This window comes from Thunnus thynnus, chromosome 8, assembly GCF_963924715.1.
Source record: "Thunnus thynnus chromosome 8, fThuThy2.1, whole genome shotgun sequence".
NCBI classification, from domain to species: Eukaryota; Metazoa; Chordata; class Actinopteri; order Scombriformes; family Scombridae; genus Thunnus; species Thunnus thynnus.
Genome location: NC_089524.1, coordinates 23,438,955 through 23,458,332, shown reverse-complemented (window position 1 = coordinate 23,458,332; position 19,378 = coordinate 23,438,955). Strand labels below are relative to the sequence as shown.

The following is a 19,378-nucleotide window of genomic DNA, read 5'->3' as shown; positions in this document are numbered from 1 at the left end:
GTAAGGTTTGTTTTTCCTCTTTTTTTTTTTTTTTTTTTCCACTCTCGCTAAGTGAAGAGGATGGAGTGGCACATTGTTGTTTACATTGTTTTACCACCACGAATCATGGTGAGTAGTTGTGTTAAGAGGTTGTTTATCAGCTTCCATCATACTCCAAACCAGACGTCATGAACTCTTACAGTCACTGTAGCTTTAAAATGGAAATATATTCACTGTTTTTGGGTCAAGACCTCAGAAAAAATCACTATCAGCACATAAGATAAGATGCAAAACATGGAAAAATCTAAAAACAAATCCAATTCTGCACAGTAGCAGTGTTTCCTAACTGTGTGCTTGTAATACCCGCTCCTTCCAGGTGGGGTCCTCAGTTTATAAGGCCTGACAGCTTTTAGTATGAAGACAGTTTTGACAAGCTGGCTGTGTATCTGTAGGGATCCACAGTATGTTCTCAGTCCCCTGTGTAAATGCTACCTCTGAGTGCTGAGCTGGCTGCTGCTTTGCTTTTGTCTGCCAGAGCGCTGCACGGCTCCAAATAGGATTTAGTGTGTGGTTAGCACCAGGTTAGAGTCAACAACAACAGCACAGGGTGCTGATATTCGCATTATTATCTGAACAATGAGCGCTGTGATTACAGAGAGGGACATCATCAGTTTTTTATCGCCATCAAAAATGCAATCAAGAGAGGCCCTGCACGCTCCTTATGAAGACATTAACAATTCATGCTCTATAATTAGCAGATGTAGATTAAATTTATATTCTGAATTGCGTTTAAAGTAACTTGATCCTAATATTGCTTTGAGCATGGTTTGCCACTCATGCAATAATACTTTATCGCTCCATGTCCCATTTTCTTGAAATAAAGACACCAGTGAGCTGCGTGGTTTGGAAGACATCCAATGAATCGTGTCACCATTTTCACCCATTACATGTTAAGCACATTGCAGATATCCTGAATCAAGTTGGGTGACTTCATCAGCTAATTTCTAATAGTAGGAGGACAGCAGGGAGATGGAGAAGGATGAAGATAAGGAGGCAGGTGATTGTGGATTAGTAGTGAAACACAGTGTCACTTGCAAGCAGTACAGGGCAAAACTGGACCTTTTGAAAGTTGTTTTTCTTGGCGTTGATGACATTTATCAAGCATCTCCCTTTGGTTCACCTCACAATGTTTCTCGCTCTCACTGTTTGTTTTCAGTTGAGTTGTAAACTGCGATGATGAGACTCTATTTGCTTTATAGTTTTAAACAAAGCTAAAAAAAAAAAAAAAAAAAAAAAAAAAAGCTTTAGGCCTCGACTTGATTCATGTCATCTGTTGAGATGCAGCCATGTGACAGCACTGTCAGGCAGCACCAGCCTTATATAATAACCCCATGTGAGAGCGTCCTCTCACACAGTTGAAAGGGATTTCTTGACAACTTGAAATTTGGAAACTCCTTTAAAAAATGTATATTGACATTGAAAAGTTCTTTTTTTGCTGAGACTAACATTTTTTTCTTCTTCATGGAGTCCTGTCCATATAAAGTATTAGCAAAGAAGATGCGGCGTTGAGTTGCAGGAAACTGCTCACGCTTGTATAGATTGCTCGTCCACCCTCTTTGAGCCATCCTGTCTTGACTTTCCCCTGTAAACAAGGACAATTACCAAGATAATGAGTTGAGGAAAAAAAGTGCTTGAGTGATTGATACTCTCAATGGGGAAATTAATTTGATATTAATAGAGCACTTGGCAAGATAAATAGATAGTGGTGTGTGAGTCCTCTCCTTGATTGATAATGGATAGATTGATGGGTGTCTTAATGCAAGATGTTCCTCGGACTTAAATGAGGTGGCCTTGATGAGGAGAGACTTTTGCATCACAAGATGATCAAGTGTTCATTGAGATTCAAATTACTTTGATACTGTTATTTAAGTGAGAGAGAATTTTACCCGAGGCTGGAAATATTATTAATAACAGATAATCTAGAGCTTGATGTGAAGGAATAATGGCTGCAGAAAACATCTTGCACATAAAAAAAAAAACATTCAAATGTGCATCAGTTTAGAGTCTTTGTAGATTTATTGATGCAAAAGTATGCACGTTCAATGGCTCGTGGGATGTTTGTCAGCCACAGTTATAAACTCCTTCAGTTGTTCTTGTGAGGTTGTGTTTGCCTTCACTTTCACAAGTGATCTGCTTGCGTTATTCCCGCAGTTACTGATGACTCGTAAGAACCCCTATAACCTTCTCGCCGAAGCATTTTGCTTAATGATGCACTCAAAGTCTGATTGTTGCGCCGAGTGGAAGACGTTTAACATACACACACATTACACCCTGTTACATGGGTCACCGCCGCAGAACAGAGAGAGCGAGAAGTTACTCATTTCTCAGGGAGTTTGTGTGAGAGTGTGTGTGGGTTTTTAGACAGCTCTAGACGCAGCGATTATACAGCTATCTCACACCGCAGGCTCTCTCATACCTGACCAACTCAATCCTTCTGTGTCTCCTCAATAATCAGAGTGACAGCAAGCAACTAGACATATCTCACCCACTGGCTCACTCCAGAATGGGTGACCTACATATCAAATCATACGCTCCTGGCTTCTGTGATAGAGATTTGGGGTGGGGGGTGGGTAGGGGGGGGATAACACTGTATGATTGGCAGTCCTACTTTAGTAAACACGTTGCATCCCCTGGGTTTCTGCCTCTTCATATGTATTCTCCGTGAAAGGTAAAACACCACGTCTAAGGAAAACGACCTGCAAAATTCTACAAGTTCCTTGCCATTACAGCATTGCTTCCTGTGCTACTGTAACAGTGGGGAGCAACTGAAAACACCTGGTTGTCTGAGTGTGTGTTTTTATTAAAGAGCCTGTGTCACCAAACTTTTAACAAATGGCCCCCCGGCACCCTGACGCCCTGAAAAACCCAGCTCGGAAATTAAGCATCTGCATCATAAATCTTGGAAAGTTACAATAATTTGCAATTCACTCCCTCATCAAAGGCAATATTACCCTAATTTATTATCTCCCTGCACGAGGGGCGCGCAAAGGCCGTGGAGATAAGAGTTTATCAGGAGGGGGATTGATTTTCATTAACTGATTGTAATAAAGATAAACTGCCTGCCGTGCACGCTGACCAAGAGCCACACTTTATTGTAATTGGGACAATTTATTTCATGAGCCAGTGGTTCTACTTTTTTGTCCCCCCCCTCCCTCCCTCCCTCCCTCATTCCTCCCCTCATTCTTTTTTTTTTCACATCTGTCTCTCTGCTCCTCAATGTGGCATCACAGCTTCTTTTGCTACAGTGACTGCTGATGTATGAGGAGGAGGTGTATGTGGAGGGGGCAAGTCAGCTGTCTACAGATATTGTATCAGATTTATGCTCCTGACATCAAAACAAAGCAGTAGTTACTATATGTAAACTTGACTGATAACTCCATGCCTTCTTTATATCAATTTACTGCTTCCTGCTTGTCAGGATGATAATGTTAGTTGTCTTTCTCTTATATTCATATGATCCATGATACCTCCCAACTGAGAGGTGTCTGATGTTTATGTGCTGTTGTTTTGTTTTTGTACTGTGATCCCATCATATGTGTCCTGACACACATTTCAGCTGTAGCGTGTCTCCCTGCAGCAGAGCAGCAGCATCAGGTGACCTGCTAACCGGTAAAGCAACGAGCTTCCAGTCTCCACAGTGACAGATAATCTAAATCATCCTACACACTGCACCACTGAGTTTTCCATATGAGTATGAAATGGGTTACATTTCCACCACTGAAGCTTCCAGCATTTTTATGAAGTCTGAATTCCAAAGTAGACTCCTGCAAACCGCCTCATGTCATGCAGTATGTGTCCCACCACAAAAAAAAAAAACAAAAAAAACATGGCAAATATTTTAAAATGCTGAAGCTGCAGATGTGCACAGTAGCAGTAACCCAGTTATCTTTCAAAGATGACATCGTCACAGTTTCATCACTTAAGGTGTCAGCAACAGACTCCGAGGTGGTGAGCTGTGAGAGGTCGCCAACACCCTGCAAACTTTCAAAGTGCTTGAGACAGGCGAGGGGAAGTGGTTCCTTGTGCAACAACTCCCCCTCTCTTTGCATTTTGGTTTCACACTCCATTCAAATACAACAAAACCCCGAGAAAACAAAACATCCAGTTTGAATTTTTATTGTAAAATTGGAAAAAAAGGAGAGAAAGAGAGAAAAGCCCCAATAAGCATTTCTTTTTGATACATATCTTTATCTTACCATAACCATAAATTAAAAGAAAATAAAAGAAGAGGCAAAATAAATAGATAAATAAATAAATAAATAAATAATAAATAAACATTAAGTTACATACTTGACCCGATAATTATAAAATTATTAAATCATCAGTCATTAATATGAAGTAATCTAAGCAGCAAGTATTAAGAAATTTCAACAGGGGAAAAATGTTTGGTTTCTCAGGCTAATACAGAACACTTAGTCTTTTTTTTTTTAGTTTTTTCTTTTTTAATAAAAAGATACTGCTTTCCCTGTTAGTTAATCCATGCTGTACTGACGCTGCCACAAAAACAGGTGGCGCTCTCCTTTTTAAAAAAAAAAAGAAAAGAAAGAAAAACAACCTGTAAACAGCATTTTCTCCTCCAGGTTTAAAGAATAGTACTGAGATTCCTCTTTTGCGCCCTGTATGTCAGTAAAGTCTACTTCACAGACTCTGTACTGTTGTTTATATGTTTTTGTTTGCTTTGTGCTGAGAAAACCAGAAATTTAAACATCTTTATAAAGCGAAAACCCTCTCCCTCCCCAAACCCCACCCCCATTACAAACCCTAACCTATATGTACCCAAAGAAAGGTCCTGTGCTGACTTTCCATAATATACAGATTTCATATTTATAATAAGTTACTATCCTTAGCATTCAAACCATAGTTAAAGAATCATATTGTTAATACGAGTAGTACCATATTCATAATCTTTAACCCTCCCAGCCCCCGTTGAGCATGCTCAGAGATTGAAAGGGCACCATGGTAGGATGACAAACATAAAAAAAAAGACAAAAATGGATGCAAGAGTGAAAACAATGTAAAAAGATCAACTTTAGCTCAACCACATGCAGCTTCATTAGAACGGGAATTTCCTTTCTTTTTTTAAAAACCTTGTCAAAAGTGGATTTTCTGGTCATTCAACTATGTTGATTACGAAAACAACAAGACTGTTTTCTTGAATTTCATTCATTTCATTACTCGCTCTTCCCTTCTCTGAATTTCACAGTCGATATGTATATAAAGGCCTACTGTATGTACAACATACACAACTGCAAGTCATTCGGGTTGGAAACAGTCTCCCTCCACAAAACTTCACTTCACAGTGTTAATTGTGTTTAATCAAATTTTGGCAGAATGAAATTAACTCAACATCTTTTCGAACTCATTACGTTTCAGCCACAGCTGGCATCTTTAATTTGCGTTACCCAAGCTGTTGTGAAGGCCAAATTTAATTTGATTTTAATAATTCAAAAAACTCTCCAGTTGAAATCCCATGAGAAAAGATTTTTTGAGCGGGTTTATAAGGCCCTGTATGGCCGGGGGAAAGGAGGGCATATATCACGGCTTCCTAAAGCTGCTGGGTGGAAAAATCCTATTGTATATCATTACAGGCTGGTCTGACCCTCCCCCTAAAAGGTTGTACTATATCACAAAACCAAATACTTCATTCTACTAATAAATATATCCTGAAAATTAGCATAGGCCTGTTCATAAGAAATCTTCTTAAGCCACTACACTTTTCAAGGAATCCGGCACATGTCTGTAAAGTCTGATGAGGAAATGCAGTGGATATGCTTGCATAAATTTGGCAATTCATGATGAAAAAAGGCATTCTTAAACATGTCTCCTCAACATTTCTGCAACAGAACAATATACAGTGAATGTGGGTCAACTGAAACTTACATCTCCTTTCTAATAATACTGATACAGGATTTACAGTAGATTCAGTGAAGGCATCAGGACCTGGGAAGCCATTCTGGTGATGACATTTCTTGTACCGGACTACAGAAGTGTAGAAGTCATATTTTCAGAAGACGGCATTGTGATTCGATGACTGAAGCACTGATGTGTCTAAAGTTTACAGTGATGATCGGAGCACTGAGGTTTTTACAGAGTCCCGAGAGGCAAGCTGCTTCAGAAACTGAGTAAATGAATGGCATGCTGGAAGAATTTTAAAACGAAAAAGAGTGGATGTTAATGGAACAAAGCTGAGACTTAAAAAAAAAAAAAAGGCGATTCAGTGAAAGCAAAGGATTAATGAAAAACAGATTTCATCTCGGATGTACTGCGCGTGTGTCTATGTGCCTCTGTGAAAGCATCAGCATGGATGATGCAAGTTTTAGTTAATTAGTCATATCTGATACGGCGAGATGTGTCGTGACCACACTGTATAGGAGCCATGTGTGACCGGCGCTAATGGTAAGCTGTCTTCTTGTTGAAGCAGCAGCAGCTGTAGCAGCTACACTTACAGGCCTGCTGCTGTCTAATTGATGGATCATTTTGCTCTTAATTTGACCTCCTAAGGCTGGTAATGCCAGGTTGTTCCTCACCGTGTACAAGCTCATACTGTGCTATTATACCCTTTGGAAAAAAAAAAAAAAATACAGCTGCTCTTCACTGAAGAACTCATACAATCTACTCTAAACACCAAACACAGATCCTGTCACAGCCACGTAAAACCTCTCAGCCTTTTAGTTTCTTTCCAATAATGACATATATTTAAGTGTCCCACAGGACGTGCTGCCTCTGTCAAGATTTGAGATAACTTCTGACACTACGGATGGTAGTAAAAGACAGACAGACAGTGCTGCATCTCCCTGCCATCCAACCACTGAGAGAAAAATGAACTCTGTCACTCAGTCAATTCATTCAAAATGCCAATGTGTAATTGATTGTGCATCTCTTGCCCTGCGGTGCCGCTCCCCATCTGATCAATATTATCATTATCCTAATTATGCTGTGGGTTAGCACTCGGCCCCCGTGAACTGATGGTCCCTATTAAGAGAGAGATATGCTGGCACTTGAGGTGAGGAGAGAGAGGGGTGGAGAGAAGAGGAGGGGAGTCTGCTCTCGCCTGCTGAGAGCAGCTGGAGAAGCTTGGCAGTGGGAGAGGGCACGACCCGGCAGGGGCCACTGTGACACGCCGATGGAAACTTTTACAACTGCTGTCAAGCTCATTTGTATATTTTATTAAGCAGTTAGAGATGCTGTGCTGTTTTACTGCTGCGTATCCAGCTCAGCCGGGTGGCACTTTTACCACAGTGCTTTATGGTCAGATTATCTGTAATATCTCGGCTTTAATGATGACATGGAATGACTCTTTCTGGCGTAGATCAGAATGACTATCAATTACGGCATAGCGACGTGCCGCCATAGCCGACGCAAAGAACAGACAGCAGTGTCACACGGCTAAATACACTGTAGGTCTGTGCTCTGAGAGGCGGTTATTGTTTCACATTTTGGCACCACAGGACTGTTTTCTTCTTCTTCTTCCGACACAATAACACAAACAGATCACACCTCCGAGATGAAATGCTGTGAAGCAGATGAAGTAATGAGTGGCAAAAGAACATATCTGAACATGCCCGGAACAATGTCTAACCCACATATTCTACGCCACTAAAATAGTATAGCTTTATTTTTTATACATTTTTTTTTCCTGTTTTGTTTTAATATTCTCAAAACCCAGTAGCTATAAATGTAAAAGGAAAAGAAACCAAAACCCCTTTCCTCTTTTTTTCAACCTGAAGCTAGTATTTCTTCTTAAGTTTAACATTGTAATATTATTAGTAGTAGTTTGTAGTATTAGTATCATTAATACTATATATTACTGTTCAGAACAATAAAAATGTTTGGTCCTTTGGTCCCTTAGGGGTGAAAGATTTGCAGTTCTACTGTTGCTAATGGAAACCTCAGTGACCTCCAAGAGTCATAGTTCTGCGCTTGCTGAGACGGTGAGAGAATAAGAGAAAGAGGGAAAGAGAAAGAAAGTCTGTCAGTGGACATATAGAATAGCTTCTTTTTTTCCACTGTTTTTCTTGATCTTCAAGTTTTAACCCTCATTTGTCCAGTACAGTAAAAGCCACAAGCGCCTCTTTCCTTATATATATGTGTATATAATATGTATATAGAAATCTATTTGTTGTTGCTGCTTTTTTGTTTGTTAGTTTGTTGCTTAATTAACAATTCAAGTCTCAACAAGAAAAGTTCTGTTGTTCAGTCTCATCTTTTTTCAGTTTTTTTTTTCTTCCCGTCTTTCTTGCACTGTGCCATCTGTTACTGTTAAGTCCCCACGGTGAAGTGCCTCCTCTTTCGCATCTTCTTTTTCTGCCGTAACCTATATCTTCATAAGTAAATGCTGATATGTCTTCAAAAATTCCTTATGTGTTGATTTTTTTAAAACATATTTTGCTTTCAAAGAAAAAAAGTTTAACTCCTCCGAGATATCTTCACGTGTCCTCTAAAACCTGAAAAATAGAACAGAAAGGCAATTTCAGATCTCACTGCTCATTAAACTGTCATTCGAAAGATCCATTTCTTTAAACTTTGGATAGTTCAATATGGCTCTATTATATCAGTGTAATGGTCTGGAGAGAGCTAACCCACACTGGCATACCAATCCATCTTTGTCAATCACGATGATGACAGATTTTCCCATAATTAATATGCCTGCTGTGCCGCATATGAAATAAACCCTTATAGTTTCTACATGTCTGCAGATATTAAACTCTGGACAAATTTTAAGTATTTAGCCAAACATACAGCATATTTAATACTCAAATAGATTAAAACTGGTGTTAAATCTTCATCTTAAACAGACACAATGTTTAGGATCTATATCTTGAACCAGCTACAGTGCTTTGACACTTTGTAGACTCACCTGTGCTGCTGCAATGAATACTAAAGGTAGGCTGTGTCAGTAAGGGCGGCTGGCATCCTTCGGTCTCTTTAGCTGGACTTTCAACCTCTTCATCCCAATCTGAAAGCCATTCATGGCTTGAATAGCTGCCTGTGCACTAGCAGGGTTGTCGAAGCTCACAAAACCTGTCAAAAAGAACAGATTCATTAATCCTAAAGGGAATGAGCCAAGTGTGAGTAAATATTAAAGGATGCTATTTAATACAAGACTCCAATGCCTGTTTGAAAAAAAAAAAGAAAACAGGTGAGACACATAAACAAATATCTCTCAGTGGTTTTTCTGCTTGATCGTCCTGGTCTACAACACACAGGTGTTGCAGGGGTTTCTGTTCCTGTCTAGCTCTACATGGAGTCTAGATGGCGCTGTTGAGGCAGGCAGTGCCTTTGTGTGTGCTGACTGGCAAATGCTGGGAGTCTGAGATAGCGTCAATGAAAATAAGCTTGAAAGTTGTCGTTTTTTCTGTCTGTTTTTATAGTTGAATATGTCCACAACAGAAGCCAACATGTTCAGATTGGATGAAGAGCAGCTGCACAACATCTCATCCAGTTTTGCAGCAAGTGAAATAACAGATCTTATTGGGACAACAGGTGCAACAAGTGGGGGGGGGGGGGGGGGGGGGTGGGGGTGCTATCAAAAGCCATCACTGTTGTTATGTTTTCTCCTGGTTGACAGACTTTTAAATGTTAGAAGGGTGCAAATGGGTATAATATAATAAAACAAGATAGGATTAATCACTAGTTCAACTTCATTTTAGTAATAAATAAACAGCAGCAAAGATAAATGTGTCCATATTTGATAATAGTGAGTCCATCTTTGAAAATACTGATAACATGGGAAGACACAGACACGAGTGTCAGCAAATATATCTTACACTGGATCTCTTATGGAGGTGCCTTCTTGAAAAATGTTTAATAATCAATCTGATCTGTATCAGATTGGCAGATTCCATCCAGTCATCATTATAAATATTTTTAACTTAATAATGTTCTTTCAGTGGAGCTTTCTGACAACCTCTAGAAATCCCAAAATACAAAAATGAATGAGCAGGAGTCACTATACAAAGTAGTTCAACCAAAACAAGAGCAAACATAGTTCATCATGAGGAGACAAGTCTGCTTCAGACACAAAAAAACCCCCTCAGTGCATTTCCTCAAGATACACCCCTCCTCAAACCCATGCTGAACATCCTGTTTCCATCATGTGTAAAAATAAAGCCTTGAGAATTCAGTGACCAGAAACTGCAGTGGAGTGTTTCTCCGCTTGATGCGCTCCCCTGTGTCTGTGGTGTCATTAGGAACAGTCGATGACCCATGAAAAACAGCAGGAGCCTCTCCACGTCCACAGCCACCTGGGAGAGATGTCTGCCTGGCCTGCTTGGCTCTGGGTTGGCCCATTAGGGTGAAGGCTGGCCAGTGAGGAGGGCTGAATGGAGGTATAAAGAAAGTATAGAGGCAGGGAAAGGAGGTGACCTGCTAACCTGCCATCAGGTTAACACATTGGGGCTGCGGAGGAGCGGAGATGAGATGGAGAGGAGATGCAGGCTTGAGAGCTCCGAGCCCTCCCTTCAGTCCTGTCACACATTACGAGTCTGCTTTCTCTTTCTCTGTTTCCTTGTCTTTTGCTCACCATCAATCTAAGTTTATCCTCTCTTTCTCCTTTCCAGATTAATTACACCAGTGTGCCCCCTCCTTCCCCAGGCCTAACATTATGTTGTAAATGCATAGTGTATAAGTCAATACAGCAAATAGGTCTTCTTTCATGAATTTATATGTTATTAAGTCCCCCAAGGGAGACAGGACTGGCGATCAATTTTGCACAGGGTTCTGTGGTTCCCTGAAGTGAAAACAAATGCTGATCCATAATTGTCCTTTGCCCCCCCGACACCCCTACCCCCTCACCCCCAGCATCCCAGCCTGCCTCCTCAAAGTTTTTATAAGCCCCGGGGCTTGTTGGTATGTGTAGGCTGACAGAGCTAAATGGGACAGGAGGCGTGGAGGTGCGAGTGTCAGCCTCAGCAGGGAGGGTATTGACAGATATTAGGGTTACAGAACGGTGATGCGGATGCTGAGACAGCACCTCAAGGTTTTCAGGTCACACAGCTGCCCAACAGAAACAAGGACGTGGAGCGTGATCGACTACATCATGGCTAGTTTGGCTACAATGTATTCATCACATTTTTTTTTTTTTCCACAGTGCTGATGCCAAAACACAACAGTCATCAAGATGTAAATTCAGGTCAGTCAGTCAGGGGCAAGATCATTCACTTCTTCATGTCTGTGTGCTGTAAAACATTGTCAGAATCTGCAGCCAAATATTTTCTTTTGCAAAAGATTTTTTTTTTTTTTTTTACAAAAGTTTATGTTTCGTGAGCAGCATGACAATAATTAAAGAAAGCTTCCATTATTGTGAATGTGTAACTTTCACTAAGAAGTTTCACGCCTTAGCTGTGAGTTTTTACACCCACAAATGTCTGAATATTTTGAAAAAAACTGCAAAAAACTATTCAAATCACATTGCTGTGTGCCTGACTCCTGAAAACATCTGTTATGCATTTCCCTCAAATGTATTTATTTAAATAGAGATTGAGTTTTTTCCCCCTTGTATTCCTCTCTATCTCTTTATATTGTAGATATCTTAGAGGCCTGTGCATCCAGACCTGGCATACATGCAGTTTAATGTGAATGGCAAAAAAAAAATTTACAAACAAGCATGATCATACCTTGAGAAAACACAAAGCTCTATCTGAGAACATGTCAGCTAAAAAGTCTTTTATTGTTACATAATGGTACAACTGTGTGTCTCGGACTTGATAGCTGTGTACGAGAGGCAGTGAATAACTCACCGAAGCACTTGCTCTGGTTGGTTGCTCGGTCCATGAAGACTTTAGAGGAGATGACGGTGCCGAAGGGCAGAAACATCTGCATGAGTTCATTGTCTCCAAACTCCTGTGGCAGGTGGTAGATGAATAGGTTACAACCCTCCGGACCTAGACAGAGAGAGAGGAAGAGTGTTTGGAATTAAGTTATTGTGTTTTAAGGCTGTATATGTGTGTGTGGTGTGTACTAAGTCAAACTCTTATCATAAACAGTGACAATACATTTATATTAACATAAAAACATTTGTTGTTCATACGTGGTTCTTTAGGCCACCTGTCTGGTTTACATTAAGTCACACTGATTTTAATCACATAACTGTCACTTTGGCACAATGACTGACATTACCCTGATATTTGAATAATATACTTTTGCCACCATGGATGTTTTGAAAATTTGCTGCTCATCTATTCATATATTTTATATTCACATGATATTTGTACTGCAGGAGCAGTTCTCCAAAAACAAATGTAGAATATATTAAATTAAGCTGAGAACTTATTTCAACTGTGAATGTGGGGTTTTATGTAAGCGGTCTCTCAGGTCAACTGAATTAAGATAAGTGGAATTAGATTTCCAGGACATCTATGACATTATCAGTGATTAAACATCTCTGTTCTTAAAACACAAAAAACAATTGAAACAATTGCCTTGATTGTCTGATACTGTATGGATACTAAGAATCCAACTAGCAACTATCTGTAGTGTGATTCATGTGCTGCAAAAGCCCCGTTTTTTGTAATACAAATATAAATCTGTCTCATTCTCCTGCAATCTGTGAGGGGCTGTTAGGGGGCATTTGCTTTACATATAGCTTTCAATCACTCTGTGGCAGGTAGTTCATATACATAACCAATACCAAAAATCTGCTATTACTAATTCACTGTAAATTACACAATTTGTTATTTCAATATCTTCAAATCCTTCCCTTCTGTCCTACTCTGCCCCACGTGCAACCCTACTACTACGCACTTTCATTCATTTTGTCCATCTGGGTTGCAACGCCACTATTCTCACAGATGAAAAAAGCATGGGCCTATGTGGATAACGTATAACTTGTTTATTTTTGAGATGTACAGTATAATATAGCTGTATTAACAGTGCTCTATCATCCTTTATATATCCATTACCTAAGATGAGATGTGAACTGCATTAAGTAATATTGCTCTCTCAGCTGTTCCGCTTTATTACAGAGAATGAGATGTGTACAGTGTAAAAGTAATATTCTTCTCTCACACTCACATTCTTAATATATGTATACACAGAATGAGGTGTGTACAGCATAAAAGCAATATTGGTCTCTCATGCTCATCTTCTTTATATATATCTATTACACAGGATGAGATGTGTGAAGTGTAAAAGTAATAATGTTCTCTCACCCTCACCTTCTCTCTGCTGCTGCTGCTGGATGACCTGGGGTGGTTGGGGCAGTGTCTGGCCAATGGGAGTCAGCGTGGTGGCGGGGTAGATCGCTACAGAGGGAAAGAGAGGGATAGAAAGAAGTACAGATGGTGTAAAATGTGGATCCTGCAGAGAATGGTGTCAAGGATGCTTAAGGTCGATCACGTAAGCGTAACATGTGTAATCAAAGGCTCTCTGATGGTATGCTCTGAGGCGCCATCCTCCACTATCTGAATACTCACACTCGTACAGTCTCTCTTAAGTAATTGTCTCCTTGCTGCTACTTATTTAGCATTTACAGCTGACTGTAAAACCCTATAAATAGAGCACTGTAAACAAAGCATTCCTGGCTCTCACCTGTGTATTGCTGTACCCCGGTGAAGGCTTGCTGGAGGGTGTCAGCAGCGGTGGGGCTCTGGGTGGAGTAGGGCGGCAGGCCGTTGGTGTACACGGTCTCCACGGCAGGGTGTCCGTTGGGCTGATGAGGGATGCCGGTGAATCCGTTGACGATGGGCGTGACGATGCTGGGCACGGCAGAGGTGGTGATGTTGGCTGGTGGAGAACTGAGGCCTGCTGGGGGAAAAAAAAAGATTTGCGGTTACCGGATCATGATCTACAAGCTGCTGACATTACAAAACAGTTTAAGTATTAAGACATAGATAAGTGTACACAGAGACATGCTCCCTTATTGCGTAGAAAGAGTAAACACTTGCACGCACACACACACACACACACACACACACACACACACACAAAGCTTGTGACCGCGAGCTACGCTGCATCTCCTCTCTAATGCAAGGACACGGGTGCGACGTGAGTCTGTCACATATCCGCCGTTTGTCGTGACACATCCTGCAGGATGGCTGGGAAGTCAACCTGTGAAAAATGAGCCTGTCTGTAGTGTTTGTGCGATACCCTGCTGGCTCCTACTGCTCAAGATGATGAAACCACTATGCAACTTCTGAGGAAAAAAAAAAAAGAAAAAGATCTGGACTAGATAGAAGGAGATTACAGAGGGAGATTTGCTTGAACGAGCAGGTCGCAAAAACACAAAGATGCCTCTTACTTTTATATATCATAAAAAAAGACAAAATAACAACAGTTGGCAGTTTGACAAATGGGTGGGTCATAACATATATGGTACACGCCTGAAAGGCAGCTGCAGGTTGGTTCATGAGTGGAATCGAAATTGGATGCTCCCTGTCCTCTCATTCAATGCATTTTAAAAGGACCCTCCTTTGAAAAGTGTTTCCAATTATGCCGGGAACGTCAAAGTACCCATTTTGAGCAGAATCTCACTGTGTGATGGTCTCTCTAAAAGGGCTGCTCCGCGGCAAAGCATCCAAGCTTGTTGAAGTACAGCTCCCTTGAGGACCACCTCTCAATCTGGAAACCCTAGCCCTGATTGGACAGAAAGCCCAGGTTGTCACGGAAACCCTTCAGCATGCCATATCCTCACAATCTGGTGCCTCAGTTAAAGAACCCCCTATGAGAGGTGGTCCGGATAGGGTAAACAATCACATCCAGTATATACATAACATGCGTTGAGATTTATGCTAATGCAAAGGTAAATATGCTCTACATCACACACTGAATCCTCCCACCACTGAGTAATATCATCTACATATCCATATGGAATTGCTTTTCTTTTTCCCAATCCCTTTCTTCTCCTTTCTCCTCTCCACTCCTTGTTTCTCCTCTCCTCACCTCTCTCCTCTCCCTGCCTCAGCATTTAAGTCATGAGGAGGTTGACAGTGAGGCAGGCAACTGCAGTGACCAGGGGAATTGCCCGAGTCCAGTGAGAGCTGTTGTGTCTTTTGCACTGGTTTCCTTTTTTTTTCTTTCTTTCCTGAAGCCTCCCCACAATTGCTTGTTTCCTGTGGAGCTGTGATGAATTAGACTGCAGCTTCAGCCCATTCTCCTACCAGGACCCAGGAGACTGCCGCTCCTATTCTGGGGGCTAGAGACAGCTAGTCTGCTCGGGCCACACGCACTCTACTGTACCGCCAGATAATGCACCCTCTCCATCATCAGGCAAATTCATTTTCCAACGCTTAGCAGTGCTGTGGGAGCACACGTCTACGTATGTGTAGCAGTTGTAGTGATAGTAGGAGTAGCAGTGGTAGTAGTAAGTGGGGTAGTGTGTGTACATGCAATTACAGAAGTTCAAGGGTCAGCAGTTGGACATGACATCTGTGGTAAGGGCCAAAAGGGAATGACAAAAGTAACAGATTGGGGCCACCGAGTCCAGTCAGGTTATCATGTTGGAAAGGTCGCAACAGGGAATAAGCATAAGAATCATACATGTAATAAGTAGAGCTTTGATATTGTAGTGAGGCAAAGCTCTGAAACATTTAACACAAAATAAGGAAGCAGCAAAGCTTCCAGTGGTTTCCCTCCATTGAAGAAATAAACCGAATGGTAAAAAATACTACAGGAACTGGGTTATACATGTATTGGGTCACAAAATGGGGTTATGATATCAGAAAAAGACAATAAGCAACACTATGCCCAATAAAACAATGATTACATGAGAAAGCTATTTCTGCAGTCATCATCTCTATCCTTACTGTCACAATTGTCCAATATCCAACATGAGCAGGCCCTGAAAATGTTCTCCTCAGTTGAAATGGGGAAGTATTTACTACTATCCTGAACTAGAAAATAGGACATTTTCATTTTATACCTCAGTGGACATATAGTTCTTGCATTGTGGGAAATTGTATTCATAGCCTGTTTACAATGCACACAAGAATGCCAATATACATGTTGCTGTCAGTGTGTGCTGTGTGTATTGGCCTGTAATAATGACATGCTGTTCCCCTCTCTGGCACGGGTGAAGACGAAGCTATGGGACAGCAGATTACATATTCTACACAGCCCGCTCTTAACTATCACTTCTCCACTCTTAAGTCTGCACTGTTAAACGGTACGTATACGTGTATGTCACATATATTCGTGTTATGAAAGCAAAATTATGTTCATATTCTTGCTGGCTGCTTCTTAGAGGGGAAAACTGTTGATTTGCTCTTTGCGATGATTGCCTCACGAAAGAAGTCTTCACATGTGACAGAAGTATTTATTATGCTAATTATACATTCAAATCAATGAGGAATGCTATACCCACACTGGAGAGTGCAGTCATTACCAGCACAAGGACTGTCTTTCGCTGGAGCAAGTAATAAGCACTCAAAACAGATGCTTTCATCTAACTGATTTAAAATGTGATGCATTTAGACCAAAGAGAAAATGTTTGCCAGGGTCCTTAAGATGTGAATAATAAATCTCAATATGGGAAGGGCAGCTTTTTCAAAGGCCAGTTGATATACCAAGAAAAACTATGTGACTTTGAATACTGTCCTTTAGATACTAATACATATTTGTGAAGCAAATAAAATGTGACATAACATAAATGCACTTCCAAATGAATGTGTTTCACTTTCTGCCACTAACTTTGATATAATTTTAACACGCAAATCAAAGTACAAATTTAAATGTAAGTTAAGGACAAGTCTGTTCTGTGTTAGATAAAGAGTGATTGTTACCAATAATGTACATCCTACAAGCAGTTATGGATGACAAGATCTTTCAATTTTTTCTTTTTTTGATGGCTTTGTTTTGGACCTTTGAGATACACACAGTGAGTTTTGGTGAGAGACACTGAATGTAAACATAACTTTTGTTTGTTTACAAGAAAACTACATAGTCCACCTTTAAGGGCTCATCTCAGTCAAACATTCAGTTTATGAGTGTAAGATTCCTCTGTTAACCTTCCTCTTTAGTTTACATTTAGGCATCATCTTAACAAAGATTAAATATGTGCACTCCATCTGCACTCTGTAATTTGAGGGATTTTCTGCATGAATAAAGCAGCATTAGTGCCTCCATTGATGACCTTGTTAATATTTGTGAGAATACGCTCATATGCTGATGACGCAACTCTCTGCTGACGTGTGACATCTCTGGCTGAAGGCCAAAGTGGAAGCTAGCCAGAAGCAGAGGTCTCCGCATAAAGAATAGATAAATAAATATCTGGGGAGACAAATGAACAACAACTTTGAACCATCAAAAGCCAAAGTCTGTGATGCTCTTGAGGAAAAGAATTGCATCAAAGCTTGCTCACCAGCTTGTCCGCTAAAGAGCTCAGCCTCCTAGGAGTAATTATGAACAGAAAACTGTCAGGGTCCGAACACATCATCAACATGATCTCCATCAGGAAATGAAGAGCTTTGAGGGGAGTGGCCGCTGAATTGAACATGCAGAGTAGAATCTATAAAGATCTGCAGTGAATCACTGAGTTGCTCCACCTACAGTTCTCACTTTGGCCTGCTCAACAATATTCAGAAGAAGAAGGCACTAAAAATTATTGAGTGGACCAGGACACCGCCTGCTTTCCCTGCTGTTAAGGTCTTGTACAAAGTGCACACCCACCAGTGGACCTACCTGCTATGCTCCCTACACCATATGTCAGGCAGTGCACCACTCGCCTATCCACAGAACAAACTAGACCACATTGTCTACCTTCCTGTCTTAATTACATCTCATTGGACAAAAGCTTCCTCCAAATTGCTGTTCAAATATGGAATAGCCTCCTTGATTAATGTGTTGGACGGATAACAGAAGACACAAATATATATTAATTATAATACATTTATAATTTATTTCCAGCTGATGTTAAATGAGGACGATGTGAAACTTGCACCATTAACCTTCAGTATGAAATACTGCAACTTCCCACACTACTAAGCCTCCAGTGCTGTCTGCTCCACTCCTGAGGCTAATGTACATACAATGCACTGACCATACCAATGTGCCTGCCTTTCAGATCCCTGAGCAGACCAGCTGGGAAGCTTGCTCACACAGACCAGATTTAGTCTGTCCGAGAGCTGTAGCGGTGCTCTCTTAAAGTACTGAAAGTACAAACCGGGATGAGGTATACCTTTTGCTTTAACAGAGCTGCTCTCTTTTGCTGCAGGGGTTTGTCATCACTCTGATGCAATATTTCAGATTCATACGGAAAGGGGAAATTTGTATGTGAGGGACAATGGCCCTTTGTGCAGCTGGACATGTTTCTAAGGTGATACTTCTGCCCTTGGAGTCTTAAAGAAAGCAACTACTGTGAATGCATCTTTACAGTGTGAGGCTGTGTACTGGAGGTCACACTTAAGACAAACAGGTGTTCATTTCCCCAGCTGTTTCATCTGGCTCTGAGCAAACTACAGCACTGCATTTTGTTCAAAATGGCTTGAATGTGATAGGTCACTTTAGTTCTGAATCGTTGAGATTCTCATTTATTCTCATCAGCTATGTCGCCACCATGCATTGCTGGTTTTTGATATTTTGTTTTTGCATGTTAACTTCTGACCTTATCTGTCCTTGCATGCGTTTGTTTTACAAATGGCCATTAAATATAAAACATCTGCGTAACATGTAAGATGTGTCATGGAGGACAGGTGCACATATTGAGAAAGATCACTATGTCAAACAGCTCATTAGTTTCATGGTGTTTGTCACCATGGAAGTGTTCTGCATCAATGGTGTAACCATGCTCGAATCCAGCTGGGATATCGCAGCACATCCAGCCTGCCTGTGAGTGGGTTGTCTCTGGCTGTGGAGCATCTGCAGTATATTTTGTGTAATATGCACTTGTGCATGTACAACTTCAGTGTAGAGCAGCAGCATGCAACAGAACATTAGAGTGACTTTGATTACACACTTCTCACATCCTAACAAAGCATCCTTGACACTATGTGTTCCTCACCACATACGCACAGCGGGATCCGCATCGCTCTCCGTTTCTCCCTTCCTCTCCTCCCTCATCCCTCTTTATCTCTCTCTCTCTCCCTCTCTCTTCCTGTTACTCAGACTCTCTCTCCCCTGTTTTGTTTAATTCTTATTTCTTCTGCAGCGCTCAGGGAGCGGCACCTGGTGAACATTATTTTCAAAAAGCATCATCATGCATCATTGTAAGGATACATGCTCTAATCAGTTGAACCATCTGGCAAACGGCTTATGCACCATCAAGCTTAAATGCTTTGCATCTGTTGATCAAATGGATTTCTCATTGTTTTCAGAGTAACACCCTTAACCTCTGAGCCTCTTTGTACTTCGGCTTGCTGTCACAAACAAGATTTTTTATGTTGCAGAGGTTATACTGATCATTTAAATA

General features: G+C 40.8%; 1 protein-coding gene across 6 annotated transcripts in view; it reads right to left on the bottom strand.

The window, feature by feature from the left end:
• Window positions 1–4,187: 4,187 nt before the first annotated feature.
• Window positions 4,188–19,378, bottom strand: part of celf5a (cugbp, Elav-like family member 5a) — a 191,546-nt gene continuing 176,355 nt past the window's right edge. For 3 of the 6 annotated variants that reach the window (XM_067597287.1, XM_067597291.1, XM_067597292.1), the window contains exons 8-12: window positions 13,567–13,782; window positions 13,188–13,280; window positions 11,778–11,921; window positions 8,897–9,060; window positions 4,188–8,483 (exon numbers count right to left, since the gene is read on the bottom strand). In XM_067597287.1, coding sequence (XP_067453388.1) covers window positions 8,933–9,060; window positions 11,778–11,921; window positions 13,188–13,280; window positions 13,567–13,782 — 581 coding nt within the window. In that variant the 3' untranslated portion in view covers window positions 4,188–8,483; window positions 8,897–8,932. The remainder of the gene's footprint in view (window positions 8,484–8,896; window positions 9,061–11,777; window positions 11,922–13,187; window positions 13,281–13,566; window positions 13,783–19,378) is intronic. The other 3 variants (XM_067597289.1, XM_067597288.1, XM_067597290.1) reach the window with 3 other exon arrangements.